At 46.7% G+C, this 17296-nt stretch overlaps 1 protein-coding gene across 6 annotated transcripts in view; it reads left to right on the top strand.

Annotated features, from left to right (window-relative positions):
• Nucleotides 1–16466, top strand: part of CHKA (choline kinase alpha) — a 71679-nt gene extending 55213 nt beyond the window's left edge. For 3 of the 6 annotated variants that reach the window (XM_039470829.2, XM_039470831.2, XM_010351927.3), the window contains 6 exons: nucleotides 503–561; nucleotides 3241–3328; nucleotides 3862–3970; nucleotides 5068–5174; nucleotides 7655–7736; nucleotides 15273–16466. In XM_039470829.2, the coding sequence (XP_039326763.1) occupies nucleotides 503–561; nucleotides 3241–3328; nucleotides 3862–3970; nucleotides 5068–5174; nucleotides 7655–7736; nucleotides 15273–15332 (505 nt within the window). In that variant the 3' untranslated portion in view covers nucleotides 15333–16466. Of the gene's footprint in view, nucleotides 1–502; nucleotides 562–3240; nucleotides 3329–3861; nucleotides 3971–5067; nucleotides 5175–6638; nucleotides 6763–7654; nucleotides 7738–15272 lie in introns of those variants that run through there. The other 3 variants (XR_012518222.1, XR_012518221.1, XR_005579808.2) reach the window with 3 other exon arrangements.
• The last annotated feature ends 830 nt before the right edge of the window (nucleotides 16467–17296 follow it).

Below are 17296 nucleotides of genomic sequence, written 5' to 3'. Positions count from 1 at the left end.
TTATACCTTAATTACTCTGGTATGTGAGTGTCTCCTCTGCTAGGCATGATGATTTGCTGCTAAGGGAAAACAAGTAAACAAACAGAATAATGTCAAATTGTGTTAAATGCTGTAACAGAAACAGATCCAAGTAAGCCCTTAGTCTGCATAGGGGACCTGCATTGGGTTACTGTTAAGAGAAAGGCTAAGGGGGTGCTGTACAAGCCAAGACCAGCAGATAAAGGGGCTCCAGGAGGGAGCAGCACATACAAAGGGCCTGCAAGGGAAGAGCTGAGGGCTTGCAGGAGAAGAGCTGAGTGCCGAGGGCCTGTGGGGGTTTCAGATGTGATTTGCTGTGGAGTTGTTGCCACATAATGACACAGTTGTCAGAATTCACATCATGGATACTACTCTGGAACTGTTGCTTTGGAGCACAAATTGGGTGCTGGCCATGTAGAAAGAGCAGGTCTATGTGCATCTTACTGAGACGCTTGATGAGTAACATTGAAACCTTTCTTTTCAGATCATTGCTTGAATCTACTCCATCTCCAGTTGTATTTTGTCATAATGACTGTCAAGAAGGTAAGAATTTGCTATGTTTTGTTACAGATGAGGTTTGTGTATATACTTAGAAAATGACTGTAATGCCAGTGTGTCTGAAAAATGCTGTAGTAGCATCGAGTGTATTATATTAGTTACATTAAGTTATGATACAACCAGACAGTGAGGTTTTGTGTTATTTTTTAAAAGTATGAGCCCCGGCACAGTGTCTCATGTCTGTAATATCAGCATTTTGAGAAGCCAAGGTGGGAGGATTGCTTCAGCCCAGGAAGTCTAGACCAGCCTGGGCAACATAGCGAGACCCCATCTCTACACAAAATAAAAAAATTAGCCAGGGATAGTGGTGTGCGCACCGGTAGTCCCAGCTACTTGGGAAGCTGAGACAGGAATTTGGCTGGAGCCTAGGAGTTCAAGGCTGTAGTATGCTATGATTGCATCACTGCACTGTAGCCTAGGTGTCAGAGCAAGGCCCTGTCTCCAAAAAAAAAAAAAAAAAAAAAAAAACTTGGGAATTGGGATAAAGAACTTAAACTTTCTAAGTTTCATATTATTTTTTCAGTGTTTAACTCCTTACAGTAAACATACATTTTTTTTTTAAACTTGAAAAAGAATGAAAGAGCAAGATCCACTGTCTACCCCAGTCAGTCCCAGGCCCTTCCTTTCTGCACCACACAGCATCGTGGTGCTTATTGCAGCAGTGGTAATCCCAACACCTTCTCTCCTAATATCAGTGCACTATGCTATTAATTACTCAGGCTTCTCTGCTTTGAAAACATGACAATGGGCTGGGCGCCGTGGCTCATGCTTTGTAATCCCAGCACTTTGGGAGGCCGAGATGGGCCCATCACGAGGTCAAGAGATCGAGACCATCCTGGCCAACATGGTGAAACCCTGTCTCTACTAAAAATACAAAAAAAAAAGAAATAGCCGAGCATGGTGACACGTGCCTGTGGTCCCAGCTACTCGAGAGGCTGAGGCAGAAGAATCACTTGAACTCAGGATATGCGGAGGTTGCAGTGAGCCGAGATTGCACCACTGCACTCCAGCCTGGCGACAGAGCAAGACTCCGTCTCAAAAAAGAAAGAAAGAAAACATGACAATGATATGTTCCTTACTATAACAAAACTTCATCTCATGCAATTGCGCATTGAACAGTCTCATCAGAGGCCCCTACTGTGCAGCTCCTACTGGTGCTGCTGACATGGCCTCGCTCTGTGTTGACCTTGCCTCCCCTAGTCACAGTAGCTCAGGTACCACCTTGGGCCCTTCTTTGCCAGGCTGAGCAGTTTGCTTTTAATCCTGAGAACAGTCTCATGAAGGCCCCATCATCTGTAAGCCATTCATTTGAGCCAAAATACCTTTTACTAATTAGCTGCTCTCTGCTGGCTAACTCAAGTCAAGGAAGGTGTAGACATTTCATCCACAGCTTTGTGTATTATCCTTGCCCTCTGGTGGTGAGGGGGCATAGACATCACCAGAGAGGGGTCTGGAAGAGATCAGCTGCATTGATTATGGCAAAGTGTAGGAGGGATAGAAGAGATAACAGTTGTACATTAGTTTTGTTCTGCTGCTTTGGATTTCTGCCTCCAATTTGTCTTTTTTTTTTTTTTTTTTTTTTTAAAAAAAGACTGTTGCTATGTCACCCAGGCTGGAGTGCAGTGTTGCAGTCATGGCTCATTGCAGCCTTAACCTCTTGAGCTTAAGTGATCCTCCTCCCTTAGCCTGCTGAGTAGTTGGGATCACAGGCACACGCCACTACGCCTGGCTAATTATTTGTAGAGATGGAGTCTTTCTCTGTTGCCCAGGCTGGTTTCAAACTCCTGGCTTAAGTGGTCCTCCCACCTCTGCCTCTCAAACTGCTGGGATTACAAGTGTGAGCCAGTATACCTTTTCTGGTCTCCATTTATGTTTTAATTGCTACTCAAAATGGAAAAAGTATACTGAATAGCTTAGACACTGTACCTCCACTAGAAACCCTGGGGGACAGAGAGTGGCTGAAAACCTAGCAAAGGTTGGCTCACTGGTGCCAGCACCAGGATGCTGGAAATGCTGAACATCATGTCGAGTGTGGGGATCTCAGGAACACAGGCCTGCAGAGCCAGGCTGGTGGCCAATCCACTCCTGACCCAGAATCCAGCACTAAAGAAAGAAGCGTTGTAGGAATGCTGCCCATGGTCTCCTTGGGAAGGAAAACCAGGCAGGGACAGAGGATCCCCTGTGGCAGCTGAGCTCTCCCTAGCCTTTCTCACCGGTAGGACACTCCCACAGCTTCCCAGCTGGGGTGCTGCAGCCAGCTGACCTGCAGACAGCAAACCAAGTCCCAAGGCCGCTGAGGGTGGTGTTTGGCTAGCCCGAGCTCCTGCATGTCACCTTGCAGAACGTTTGAGAATTACTGCCCTGGCAGCAGAGTGAGAGGCCAGGCTCTGTTCCACAGTGAGCCTGGGGGTCCAATGGGAACTAGGGATGTGAGCAGGGGTTCTCATGGCCAGGTGGGTGAGGAGTCTCCCTGCACAGGGCCAGGCCTCCCGTGAGCACTTCTCCTACGCTCTTATCTAGGCCCTGATGATGTCCACAGACCAAAAGCCACATTTGGTTAGTATTTTTTGAAAGGGTCAGATCCATTTTCATGGCTCTGCTCTTCAAGGACTTGAGCCTTCTATTATTGTAAAACGTAAGCCATGTTATCCAAACCTTTTACAGGTAATATCTTGTTGCTGGAAGGCCGAGAGAATTCTGAAAAGCAGAAACTGATGCTCATTGACTTCGAATACAGCAGCTACAATTACAGGTAATATGTTACCGTCCAGTATTTCCATCTCAATATTGTTTTATGATTATGTCATGCTTATTAAACAATTATAAGAGTAAATAAGTCAAAACACCACTCTAAGTTGCAAGCTGCTTCACCTAGAAGGGGTAGCTTCTTGTCCAGTGGTGCATGATGGCTGTGGTGAGGAAGCATGGTCCCCCTTGTTCTAGCTGACGGCGCTAGTGGAGGGCAGCCATGCAGTTCAGTCCAGACTTTGGCATTTTCTTTTGGCTTCAGAGGTCATTTTCTTCTCATAAATCGTGGTCGAGGAGACACATTGTTCTGGAGTTGTGCTTCAGGTGCACCTTTATAGCTTCAGTCAGCTGTGATGCTGACAGTCACCTGATTGGCTCTCTCTGTCATTAAAGCAGTTACAGTCCTGCTCCCTCAGCAAGTCCAGCTGGCAACAGGAGTGGTATGCTCGGAACTCAGCCTGCCTTTCTTCTGCAGTCAGGGAGCATCCAGGCATATGGTGTGCCTCATTCCATGCACTGTCTTATCTCTTATTTCAGGGGATTCGACATTGGGAATCATTTCTGTGAGTGGATATATGATTATAGCTATGAAAAGTACCCTTTTTTCAGAGCAAATATCCGGAAATATCCCACCAAGAAACAACAGGTAGGAGATAGGTTTTTATATACTTGATAGGAAAATTACATGTCAATTTCATGCAGTTAGAATTAAATCATCTTTTTTATTTTTTGAGACAGAGTCTCTGTTTCCCAGGCTGGAGTGCAGTGGTGAGATCATGGCTCACTGTTCCCTTGACCTCCTGCGCTCAGGTGATCCTCTCGCCTCAGCCTCCCAAGTAGCTGGGACCACAGGCGCATGCGACCACACCCAGCTAATTGTATATTTTGTAGAGATAGGGTTTCACCAAGTTGCCCAGGCTGGTCTCAAACTCCTGGACTCAAGTGATCCTCCTGCCTCAGCCTCCCAAAGTGCTGGGATTGCAGGTGTGAGCCGCCACGCCTGGCCTACATCTTCATTTTTAAAGATGACCTTTTAAAATTTGGTTTATGTTAAAAAATGTTACTTCGTTTGTTAAATGTAGACACAAACTTGACCTTTTAGTCCAGCTTTTTAAAAATCTCTGTGCCAGAGATACTCGTATTCAGAGAAGAACTTTAGCATCCTTGTTAGTTCCTTCTAGTGTTTTCTGAAAAGCCCAGCCTTGATTCTGCTTTCTGGCCATCTTTTTGGGGATCACTGACCTTTTTCTATTCATTTCATGCTATGGAGAGAGAAGTAATCTTTTGGGGACCAGGGTTTAGTAATGGGAAGAAATGTCTTTGGTGTTAACAGTTCCTTTTCCTGTTGTAAATGATGGGAGGATGCTGGTGATTGTTCGAGAAATCAGTTCTCATGAGAACTTTCTCCTGCTTCGTAGCAGTGCTGAAGCTGAGTAGGGTTGGGAGAGTACACCAAGCCTGCCTCCAAAATAATGGTCTCCAGCTTATGTTTTAATTGCTACTCGAAATGGAAAAAGTATGCTGAAGAGCCTAGACACTGTACCTCCACTAGAAACCCTGGGGAGAGAGAGCGGCTGGAAACCTAGCAAAGGTTGGCTCACTGGTGCCAGCCCCAGGGTATTGGAGATGGTGACGTCATGTCAAGTCTGTGTCTCCCAGGGTGTCACAGTAGATGCATATGCTTCGTGACAGCTATTGACATTGTCTATTTTAATCATCCTAACACAATTACTTTTTTTTAAGCTCCATTTTATTTCCAGTTACTTGGCTGCATTCCAAAATGACTTTGAAAACCTCAGTACTGAAGAAAAATCCATTATAGAAGAAGAAATGTTGCTTGAAGTCAATAGGTAACATTTTTCCTTTTTCAATTTGTAAAAATAGCTTTCCTCTTTATAGACTATATTTGGGATGCTTACTTGCAATTATGAGTATTTTAGGAGCTTCTTTTGTTTTTCGTTTTTTGTTTTTTTTTGAGACAGAGTCTTGCTCTGTCACCCAGGCTGGAGAGCAGTGGCACAATCTTAGCTCACTGCAACCTCTGCCTCCTGGGTTCAAATGATTATCCTGCCTCAGCTTCCCGAGTAGTTGGAATTACAGGCGTCCACCACCATGTCTGGCCAATTTTTGTAATTTTTAGTAGAGATGAGTTTTTGCCATGTTGGCCAGGCTGGTCTTGAACTCCTGAGCTCAGGTGATCTGCCCGCCGCGGCCTCCCAAAGTGCTGGGATTACAGGTGTAGCCACCATGCCCACCCTAGGAGCTTCTTTTAAATCATACATCTTTAAGACTTGCACTTTCTCAAAAATAGAATCTCCTACTTCTCCATTATGGCTGAGACTATGCAGATCTTTTAGATCTGAGCATATAGCAGGCAAAGTATATTACTCTGTTCTCACATGGCTACATACTACCTGAGAGTCAGTAATTTATGAAGAAAGAAGGTTTAATTGGCATGGTTCTGCATAGCCAGGGAGGCATCAGGAAACTTACAATCATGGCAGAAGGCAAAGGGGAAGCAAGGGACATCTTACATGGTGCCAGGAGAGAGAGACAGAGAGAGAGAAGGAGAGAAAGAAGAAGGTGGAACCACCAGACACTTTTAAAACCATGAGATCTCATGAGAACTTTCTCACTATTGTGAGAGCAGCATGGGGGAAACCAACCCTTATGATCCAATCACCTTCTATCAGCTCCCTCCCTCCACATGTTGGGATTGCAATTAAAGATGAGATTTGGATGGGGACACAGAGCCAAACCGTATCACATGAAGAGGTTCCATGTCCAAGAAGGGTCAGGACACTTTGTGGCATTCTGAACTGTCATCCAGACAGAACACCCCAACTATACAGGGCTGCTGCCACCCAGGGCCTAAAGATTTTTTTTGGGGGGGATTGGGGGGGTGGGACAAGTTCTTGTTCTGTTACTCAGGCAGGAGTGCAGTGATGTGATCATGGCTCACTGTAGCCTCTAACTCCCAGCGACCCTCTTGCTTCAGTGTCCCAAGTAACTGGGACTATGGGCATGTACTACCATGCCTGGCTAATTTTTGTGTTCTTTTGTAGAGACGGGGTCTTGCTCTGTTGCCCAGGCTGGTCACGAACTCCTGGGCTCAAGTGGTTCTCTTGCCTCAGCCTCCCAAAGTGCTAGGATTACAGGTGTGGGCCACTGCACCTGGCCCTGCAAGCTTGTCACTGATGCTTGTCGAGTGGCAGGCACTGTCTGCTGTGTTGTGTCTCTTAAGTTTCTCCTAGAAAATGATTAAACTCATGTTTATCAGTATTAAGTCTTGCTTTTAACTGTTTTCTCAACAGTTTTCAAAGCAGGGCCCTGAAACTTCCAGATTCTGCAAAGGTCTAGACCACTATTTTTCCATCTCTTTAGTCAAGAGGCCTGTGGGTTATTCCTATTCTTTGGGGTCTCCTGTGACATTATTTGGTAAAATGGCTGTTTAAGTCACTGTGGCCTACCTCATCTTTGCACTGCACCTACCACAGTCATCTTCTCCTGGCCTCCAGATGCTTACCCCCACACTAAGTGCAACGCCGCCTCTGCCTGCCTGCCAGTCCCCACTGCAGCATACGTCATCTTTTTCTGTTTCTTGAACTGGTGGAAATAGAAAAAGGCGGTTGGAAGAGAACCAGACAGAAAGGGTAGCACAAGTGACTTTTGTGGTCCTGGGACCACAAGATGAACAGAGAGTAGGGTTGGAGGATACTAGAGCAGGCACTCCTAAATTTGAGCTTTATCTTCATGTGGATGAACCCTCAGGGTGTTGTTTGAGGAAGAACTTGGATTTGCAGTGACTTGGAGTGGGGGGTTGGCATAGCTTAGAGACGGTGACGTGGCTCATGCTCTCTCATCTGCTCTTTTCAATTCTGTGTGATAAGAGGGGATGGGACAAGGATGGGATTTGAGAAGTCTCTGGCTCAAGGAGTGAGAGCTTCATCCCACCTCCAGCAAAGGCCTGCCTCTTGGTTGATGATGCTATGGCCCCTCCCTTGTAGCAAGCTTGCTTTCTTTTCTGCCAGCATGGCCACCCAGGCCTCCACCTGCATCCTGTGAATGTCGTCGTGTGTGCCATGGCCCGGCCAGCTCTGTGTGTTTACACTTACAAGTGCACCTATCACTAGCAGAGGAGGGAAGGGTGTGGGAGTGATAGTCCCATTGCTCTTAATTAGTCCCATGGAATATAGACCCATGATTTGCCAACACTAACTAGGTTTTGCATCCACACAAGTTAAAATGTCCATCTGGCATGAAGTCATTTTATCAGTCCTGTAACTGATACTGTATATCTCATATGTGTTTCTTGCTTTTGTCATTCCAGGTTTGCCCTTGCATCTCATTTCCTCTGGGGACTTTGGTCCGTTGTACAAGCCAAGATTTCATCTATTGAATTTGGGTACATGGTATGTTTTAGCAGCTTTTTTTTCCTTCCTACTCCCAGGAAAAAAATGCTACAGTATTTGTGAATGCTCCACAGCAAATGACTGTTCCTTATAGAGAGTTCTTTGTCTCCCCATGTACCTGAATGTGGTAACCTAGTGGCATCAGGACAGTGTGGCTCAGCCCAGGAAGCTGTGGGAGAAGCCGCTCTCACTAATGCTGTGGTTGCCTTTTGCCCTTACTTCCAGGACAGCAGACCCCTGCCTCTCCTGCTTCAGAGAAGTGCCAGGTGGTCCTGCAGTCCCACAGTGGAGAATGTGGGCATTTGCACCCTAGAGGTCCAGCTCTGACCTCAGTCCTTTCTGACACAGGGGACAGTAAGTGAAGAAGAGTGGGTGCTTTTGCCCGTGCTGGGGAGGGTTTTATTTATCGGTTACCACTTAATTCTCCAGCCTGTAGTGCCCGACTTCAAGTTGGAAGCTGGTAATTACTAAATTAGACCTCCTGTTTTTCGCAGGCATGTTTGTAAACAAGCTAGGCTATCATTTTTTTCTAACTTTAAGAACTGTCAGCCGGGTGCAATGGCTAATGCCTGTAATCCCAGCACTTTGGGAAGCTGAGGTGAGTAGATCAGGAGTTGGAGAGAAACCTCATCTCTACTAAAAATACAAAAATTAGCCATTTATGGTGGTGGGCACCTGTAATCTCAGCTACTCGGGAAGCTGAGGCAGGAGAATCGCTTGAACCCCGGAGGTGGAGGTTTCAGTGAGCCAAGATCATGCCACTGCACTCAGCCTGGGCGACAGAGCAAGATTCAACAAATCTTGCTGTCTCAACAAAAAAAAAAAAGAGCTGTCCTTGACATAGAAAGTATTTTTAACCTTCAGATAAGCCTTTCTGTTGTCCCATAGTGAGTGAATGTTGGTGGGGTATCTTGGGTGGGGGACAACACACAGATGTCTACAGTCTAGTGAGCTGCCTTCCTCTGAGACGGGGATGGGACTAGTTCATTTTGGCTTCCTCAGCCTTATACTAGAATGATTTCTACTTCTAGGCAGAAGGTTTGGTAATGCAAAAATGATATTAGGTAAATCAAGGGGACATTGGATTTTTAAAGCAGATTTGAGTCCTGGTCAAATGATACTGTAAAAAGTACACTTCATAATAAGGATTATTACTTGAGATACAGAAGGGCATTTTGTAATAATAAAGGCATCCAGAGGACATTAAAAACCCTCATCTTGCTTCAAAAGATGTGATATCAAAACTGACAAAACTGAAAGGAAAGAAAGGTAGATTCATGATTAAAGTAGGAGATCTTGGCCAGGCGTGGTGGCTTACACCTTGTGATCTCAGCACTTTGGGAGGATGAGGCAGGTGGATCACTTCAGGTCAGAACTTTGAGACCAGCCTGACCAACATGGTGAAACTCCATCTCTACTAAAAGTACAAAAATTAGCCAGGCATGGTAGTACGTTACATGCCTGTAATCCCAGCTACTCCGGAGACCGAGGCAGGAGAATTGCCTGAGGCAGGAGGTGGAGTTTGCAGTGAGGCGAGATGGTGCCATTGTACTCCAGCCTGGGCAATGAGCTACGCTCTGTCTCTGGAGAAAAAAAAAAAAAAAAAAAAAAAAAAAAAGTAGATCTCACCACTTCTCTGCTGTGGTTAGAACAGGAAGAACACACGCAGAAAGAGAGGGCCTGACAACTCTCTGCCAGCCTGGCCTCATGTGCATTCATTAAACCCCCAGCAACTGCAGGGTGAACGTTCTTTTCAAATGAATGTGGAATATTCCTCAAAATAGACCATATCCTGGGCCATGAAACAGGTCTTGATAAATTCAAAGGGATTGAAATAATACTGGATATGTTCTCAGTGAAATTTAATTAGAAATCAACAACAAAAGATACCTAGAAAATTCTCAATGATTTGGAAATTGAACAGTACACTTCTAAATAAACCCTGGGTCAAAGAAATTTTTTTAAAAATGAGAAAATATTTTAAACTGAATTATAATGAAAACAGCATGTCAGCATTTCTGGGATATACATAAAGCAGTATTTAGAAACTTACAGCTTTGTAGCTTAGATGTTTATATTCCACAAGAAGAAACATTACACAAAATCCCTGTCAAAGGCCGGACGCGGTGGCTCACGCCTGTAATCCCAGCACTTTGGGAGGCCGAGGCGGGTGGATCACGAGGTCAAGAGATCGAGACCTTCCTGGTCAACATGGTGAAACCCCGTCTCTACTAAAAATACAAAAAATTAGCTGCGCATGGTGGCACGTGCCTGTAATCCCAGCTACTCAGGAGGCTGAGGCAGGAGAATTGCCTGAACCCAGGAGGCGGAGGTTGCGGTGATCGTGCCATTGCACTCCAGCCTGGGTAACGAGAGCGAAACTGTCTCAAAAAAAAAAAATCCCTGTCGAAATATTGACAAAAAATAAATCTACTAACATTTATAAAAGGATATATGACCAAGTAGCATTTATCCCTGGAATGCAAGGCTGGTTTATAATTGAAAAATCAGTTAATATAATTCTTCATATTAACAGAATGAAGGTGAAAACCACATGATTATCTCAGGAACCACAGGAAAACGTATTTGACAGAATCCAACGAGATAAAAAAATTTCAGCAAACTAGGACTAGAGGGGATCTTCCTCAGCCAGATAAAGGCATGTATGAAAAACCCACGGCCGACATTGTCACTAGCGGTAAAAGGAAAAATGCCCCCTCTTATCCCTGCCCCAACTAAAGAATAGGTAAGGCGGCTTGTTCTCACTGCATCTCTTCCGTGTTGATCTGGAGCTCCTAGCCATCGCAGTGAGGCCAGACAAAGAAGGGAAATGTAGGCACCCTGGGAAGGAAGAAACACTGCCTTTATTCTTTAGAAGACATTTAAAATAATAAAGGTTATTATTTTAAAGTTAATAAGTTACTTAACAAAAAAGTAACAAAAAAGTTACTTAACAAAAAAGTTACTTAACCTAATGAATGACTTTATCAAGGTCACAGAATACAAGGTCAGTATACAAAAATCAGTTATATTTCTACATGCTAGAAACAGTTGTACCTGGAAAAATGTTTAATATGTGTAATTTATGTACATTGAAAACTATAAAAGAGTATAAAAAATAAAGAAGCAAAATAAGCAGAGAAGAGACCACCATGATGGATGGAAGCCTTAAGGTGAAGATGTCCATTCTCCCCACACTGACCTATACATTCTCCATAGGCCTAAGCAAAACCCGTACAGGTGTCTATGTAGAAACTGACATCCTGATCCTAAAATTTATATGAAAATGCAAAGAGTGAGGAATAACCAAAATAATTTTGTGAAAGAACGAAGTTAGAAGACTTCTACCTGGTTATAACACTTCTTTGAAGCACAGATGTCAAGGCAGTATGGTGCTGGCATAAGACGACATAAATCATCTGAGTGTGGTGGCTCATGTCTGCCATCCACATATACTTTGGGAGGCTGAGGCAGGAGAAATCACTAGAGCCTAGGAGTTGGAGACCAGCCTGGGCAGCATAGCAAAACCCCATCTCTACAAAAGGTACAAAAACAATTAGCTAGGTGTTGTAGCACATGCCTGTAGTCCCAGCTGCTCGGGAGGTTGAGGAGGGAAGATCGCTTTAGGCTGCAGAGTCAGGGCAGCTGTGGTCCTGCCACTGTGCTCCAACATGGGCAACAGAGCACGACCCCGTCTCAAAAAAAAAAAAAAGGCATAAATCAGATGGAACAGAATACAGTGCCCAGAAATAGATACATGTATACAGTCACCTGGTACTCAACAGATTAAGGCCAAGGTAATTTATGAGGGAAAGGGTTATATTTTCAAAAAAATGATTCAAGAACAACTCAAGAATCATATGGAGAAAAAACTGAACCTGCTGTCATGCCATACACAACAGTCAGCTTGAAACAGATAGACCTAAATGTGAAAGCTAAAGCTATTAAGTTTCTACGAGAAAATACAGGAGAAAAGCTTGGTGACCTAAGCACAGATTTCTTGGGTTATGTAAAGCACTAGCCATAAAAATAAAAAAATAAAAAAAATAGAATAAGTTGCTGTGAGTAGAAAACACATGAAAACCAAAGTACTTTTTCCCATTTCCTTCATTAGCAACAATCACCACAGAAAACAAAAGTGACCACATCCGGGGTGGTTCTCCCACCAACAAACAAGCCATCAGTTCTGGAGTGGACACCAGCTGGGTGTCCTCCAATTCCATTCCGACACTGTCTACCTGGGGACAGAGTCAGACCCCACAGATTGAGGGCTGAGACCCTAAGCCTGCCCCCACCCTGCTTCTGACACCAGTTGCAAGTCCAGGCCTCCAGAATTCCTACTAATCAGCTATATATTGGGGTTCCCACGTTCCCCTCCTTGGGTTCAGTTGATTTGCTAAAGTAGCTCACAGAACTCAGGGAAACACATAAATTTACCAGTGTATTACAAGGTGTATTTTTCTTCTTCTTGTTGTTTTTTTAAAGACGGTCCCACTGTTGCCCAGGCTGGTCTACAACTTCTGGGCTCAAGTGATCCTCTTGTCTCAACCTTTCAAGTAGCTGGGACTACAGGCGCTCGCCACCATGCCCAGCTAACAAAGTGAAGAGATACATACACGGGATGAGGTCTGCAAGGGTTCTGAGCACAGGAGCTTCTGTCTGCGTGGGTGGGTTGGGAAACTCATTCTTGTTCACCTTCCTGTCAGCCTCCACATGTTCAGTTCGCTAGAAACTCCCCAAACCCTTTCCTCTTGGGAATTTTATGGAGATGTCATTGGATAGGCATGATTGAAACATGGACAACCATGTTGAAATGTGATGGGACAAAAGGGTGTGATCTGAACCTAGCAAGGCCCTGACCAGGTTCCTCTGGCCTCTCTGTACAGCATTCCTTCCTCCAGGGTAAAGGGCAGAACCCTCTGGAATAAGGGTCTTGTGACCCACAATCAGATTAGAGTCTAGCTTTGGGCAGGTGAAAGCAGGGCAGAAGGTCAGAGAGAGAGATTCTGTTTGCTATAGTAAGGGGTATGGGAGTTACGAGCCAGGGACCGTGGACAGAAACACACATAGACGTCATCCCAGTCAGACTTCATCAAAATGAAAAACTGAACGATATCATTAGGAAAATGAAAAGGCAAGCCACAGACTGGGAGAAAACACTACAAATGTATGTTTAATAAAGGGCTCGTATTTAGGGTATATTAAGAACTTATGACTCAGCCAGAAACCAAACATCCTGTTTTGTAAGTGGATGGAAGATTTGGACACTTAACAGACGAGAAACACATGGCCAGTAGGAATCTTTTCATGTGTTTCATATAATTAATCACTAAAGAAATGTGAATCAAAGCGTCATGCCTACACACCCACAGTGATGGCTAAAACTTGAAAGAACTGGCAGTCCCAAATGTCGGGGAGCAAGCAGATGGAACAGTGGGCATGCATGTGCGCTGCTGCTGGGAATGCGGCCTGGGACAGCCAGTGTGAAGAGGCATTGTCCCTCCCAGCAGCCCTCCTGGGGAATTCTCCCAGAACAAATGAAAGCAGATTCTACACCAAGGCTTGCACTCATACGCTCATAGGAACTTTGTTTATTTGTGGTTGGTTGGTTTTGAGACAGAGTCCAGAGTCTCCCTGTCACCAGGCTGGAGTGCAGTGGTGTGATCTCAGCCCACTGCAGCTTCCACCACTTGGGTTCAAGTGATTCTCCTGCCTCAGCCTCCCAAGTAGTTGGGATTACAGGCGTGCGCCACCATGCACAGCTAATTTTTTTATTTTTAGTAGAGATAGGGTTTTATCATGTTGGCCAGGATGGTCTCGATCTCTTGACCTCGTGATCCACCCGCCTCAGCCTCCCAAAGTGCTGCGGGGATTACAGCCATGAGCCACTGTGCCCGGCCTTATTTGTTTTTTTGAGACAGAGTCTTGCTTTTGTTGCCCAGGCTGGAGTGCAGTGGCCCAATCTTGGCTCACTGCAACCTCCGCTTCCTGGGTTCAAGCAATTCTCCTAACTCAGCCTCCTGAGTAGCTGGGATTACAGGCGCCCACCACGGCACATGGCTAATTTTCGTATTTTTAGTAGAGGGGGTTTCGCCATGCTGGCCAGGCTGGTCTCCCAACTCCAGACCTCAAATGATCTTCATGCCTCAGCCTCCCAAAGTGCTGGGATTACAGATGTGAGCCACTGTGCCCGGTCTGCAGCTTCATTTGCAGTGTCCCAAATTAGAAGTAGCCTAAATGCCAGGCAGCAGGTGCGTGGATACCATAGTGCAGGATCCACGTACTGAGAACATTCGGTAATGCAAAGGAAGGCGGCACCAATGCACGATGGCACGGGCAACTCAGAGACATCACGCGGAGTTAGGAGCCAGACACAGGAGGCTGCACATTGTACGGTGGCATTTATGTGCTACTCTAGGAAAGAGAAGTCCGATCTATAGTGACAGAAACTGGGTCAGTGGCTGCCTGTGGCCAACTGCAAGAGGCCCAAAGGGAACTTCTGGGGATGCTGGAAATACAGGTCTCCTCCTGACTGCAGTGCTGGTGAACTGGCTGAATGCATCTGTGAAAGCTCCCCACCTGTGCATTTAAAATGGGATCGTGCTTGGCCGGGCGCGGTGGCTCAAGCCTGTAATCCCAGCACTTTGGGAGGCCGAGGTGGGTGGATCACGAGGTCAAGAGATCGAGACCATCCTGGTCAACATGGTGAAACCCCGTCTCTACTAAAAATACAAAAAAATAGCTGGGCATGGTGGTGCGTGCCTGTAATCCCACCTACTTGGGAGGCTGAGGCAGGAGAATTGCTTGAACCCAGGAGGAGGAGGTTGCGGTGAGCCGAGAGCGTGCCATTGCACTCCAGCCTGGGTAACAAAAGTGAAAACTCTGTCTCAAAAAAAAAAAAAAAAAAAAAATGGGATCGTGCTTGTGGAGTAGAAATTACAACTCAAAGTTATTTTTCAAAAAAGTGATCTTGTGATCTTCCTGACATCTAGAATTGTAGACTTTGAGATTAGGAGTGGGTCTTTGAGATTGTGTTGTCCTCATTGATGAACAGATGAGGGAAGAGACTTGGAAAAATACAGTGGCAAAAAACGCCAAGCCAGGTTTTCTTCGCTGCCTCTTAGTGTCTTTATAAGTCATGCTGCAGGAGATCCTGGTGGACAGGCGGCATCTTTTTTCTCCCCTTCTGTTGAAGATTTGCTTATGTTCCAGAGACCTTTTATTCTAAAAGGTGTGTTATGTTGATCAGTCAGTGCCCACAGCACCCACGGTTAGCAAGCTGATGAATGGGAGCAGTGCCAAGTGTGTGGACAAGATGTCCGTCGGAGAGGCAGGGCCTCTTAAGAGTGAACGTTTGCGGGTGGGCTGGGAGCTTGAGGAGCCTGCACCTGTGGAGCAGCCCTGCCGAACAGGCCAGTCCTGTGCTGAGGGTCTCCTGGGTCTGTGCCCGCAGCTGTTGACGGGGGTGGGGGTTTGGGAACACATGGCAGGGTTCAGGCCAGCTCTTGCCGAGGCCTTCTCTTTGCTGTCTCCTAGGACTACGCCCAGGCAAGGTTTGATGCCTATTTCCACCAGAAGAGGAAGCTTGGGGTGTGACTGTGAGGAGGACTCCATCCACCTCATCACTGGACTGCATGGGAAGGCGGCGGAGCCGGGTCCTCTCTGTGCTTCGACTACTGCTCCTGCGGCAGGAGGCTTTGGGTGGCTCACTACTGAACACGGATGTGTATGATACTAAAGACTGTATAAAGTGGAGCGACATTTAATTCATCTGTTTACGATTTCACTAGGACCCAAACAAGATTGGGAAGCAGAAATATAGTGCAATAGTGCAGCACCTCTGAATCCTTTTAATCTAGAGACGGCGTTTCATATTTGGGGACTAAGGTTTCCAGTCAGATATGGCAGACGGCAAGAGTAAGCAGTGTTAACTTGCAGGTACTGTGGTTAATGTTGATTTAATTTTTTTTCATGAATGTGCTGGTGAATACTGTGACCACGCTTTTGTAGAGAACGATGTGTTACAGACAGTGCTCACTCCTGAGGCACGGCAAGTGAGCAGAGATGTACTGTGAAGCCGCCAATCACTGCTGCAAGGTGGCCTCTGCCTGGGGCCCCCGGAAGCTGCTCCTCCACCCTCTTGGTCCCCTGCCTGAAGCTGGAGCAGTCGAGGCCACCTGCACATGGAGTGGAGCTCTCCCCTCCTGCTGGGTGGGTGTGTTACATTGATGAGTTTCATTGTACTGCATGTGACTTCTCCCCTGCCCTTCCTCCTGATGGAGTGTGCAGACAGCTGTGCGTGGCCACGGGGGCGGTGTGAGGACTTCCCTGTCTCCCGTCTCCCCTCCCAGGGGAGCCAGCTGCTTGAGCCAGCTCTTTGGGCTTCTCCTGCCTTCTGCTCTGTCGGGAGCTTGGGATCCTGTGAGTGAGCTGGGCCACCCCTGGGCAGGGTGAGGGAAACCCTGGCCTGGGCTCTCTGGGGGCCTGCTTTCCCAGCCCTCACCTTTCCCGATGTCCCTGACATAGTCATTCTTGTGGAAGATAGCAGCCTGTATGTGGTGCGGGGCGTGGAATGAGTGTAGCTGTGAAAACCGTATGTATGAAATGTCCCATGGGATACAGTCATAGCTGACTTTTTTTTACTCAGAACTCTTATTTGTTTTCTGTGCATATATTTCTGCTACCACAGCGATTGTACTATACAAATAAAAACCCAGCCTCAAGCTGTCACCCTTGGTTGTGTCCTGAATCTCAGGGAGGGCTCCTGGTATCTGAAGGAGCCCACAGAGGGCTCCAGCTGCACCCATCCCGCTCCTCAGCTCAGCAGTGCCCCGCTGCTCTCAGCCGGCATCCCAGCAGCATGTGGCCCCAGTAGCCCCCGTCCCCCTCCGCCTCCTCCTCCTCCTCCTCCTCCCCTCCCCCCCCTCCTCCCCTCCCCCCCCTCCTCCCCTCCCCCCCCTCCTTTCTGCCACACTCTGGTTTCCCTTCTAGCCCATACATGAAGAGCCCTGGAGGATGCTGGAGACCGGGAGCTGTGCCGGTGCGTGGGGACACAGCAGCTGGGCAGGGCAGTGGGGAGCTTGCGCTGTTCACCCTTCTGTAGAGTTACAGCTTTAAGCAGGTGAAGCCAAGATGAATTAAACAGTAATGGTGTCACACTCCTGCATGGGAGCTCTGGTGGCCTCTCTCATTGTCTTCCCGTGCCAAGGGCCCTGCTAGCCTCGCTCAGCCCTTGCCTCTGCCTGCTCCTTCGCACGTGAGCTCACTTGCAGTCTCCTTGTGGAGATATATTTGGAACTGACCTTCAAATACTGGGCTCCTTCACATTGCTCCGCGCTCAGCTCAGTCACCATCTCAGGCCTTGCTGTTCTATCCAGGACACTGCCATTCCCTAAACCCCCTGGGCCCGGCCCTGGCCTGTCGCTTCTCTCTATCCAGCTTAACTTTCCTGATTCCCCCGGTGGTCTCTGCATCAGGCCATAGCTCACTTGGGTGGGGATGGGTTCAGGCCTATCCTGTTCACTGCTGAGTCCTCCACGCAGGTGACCCACCTATCCCTG

Source organism: Saimiri boliviensis, chromosome 6, assembly GCF_048565385.1.
Source record: "Saimiri boliviensis isolate mSaiBol1 chromosome 6, mSaiBol1.pri, whole genome shotgun sequence".
Lineage (NCBI taxonomy): Eukaryota > Metazoa > Chordata > Mammalia > Primates > Cebidae > Saimiri > Saimiri boliviensis.
The sequence above is the reverse complement of the archived record's forward strand: the minus strand, read 5'-3'. Positions and strand labels throughout refer to the sequence as shown.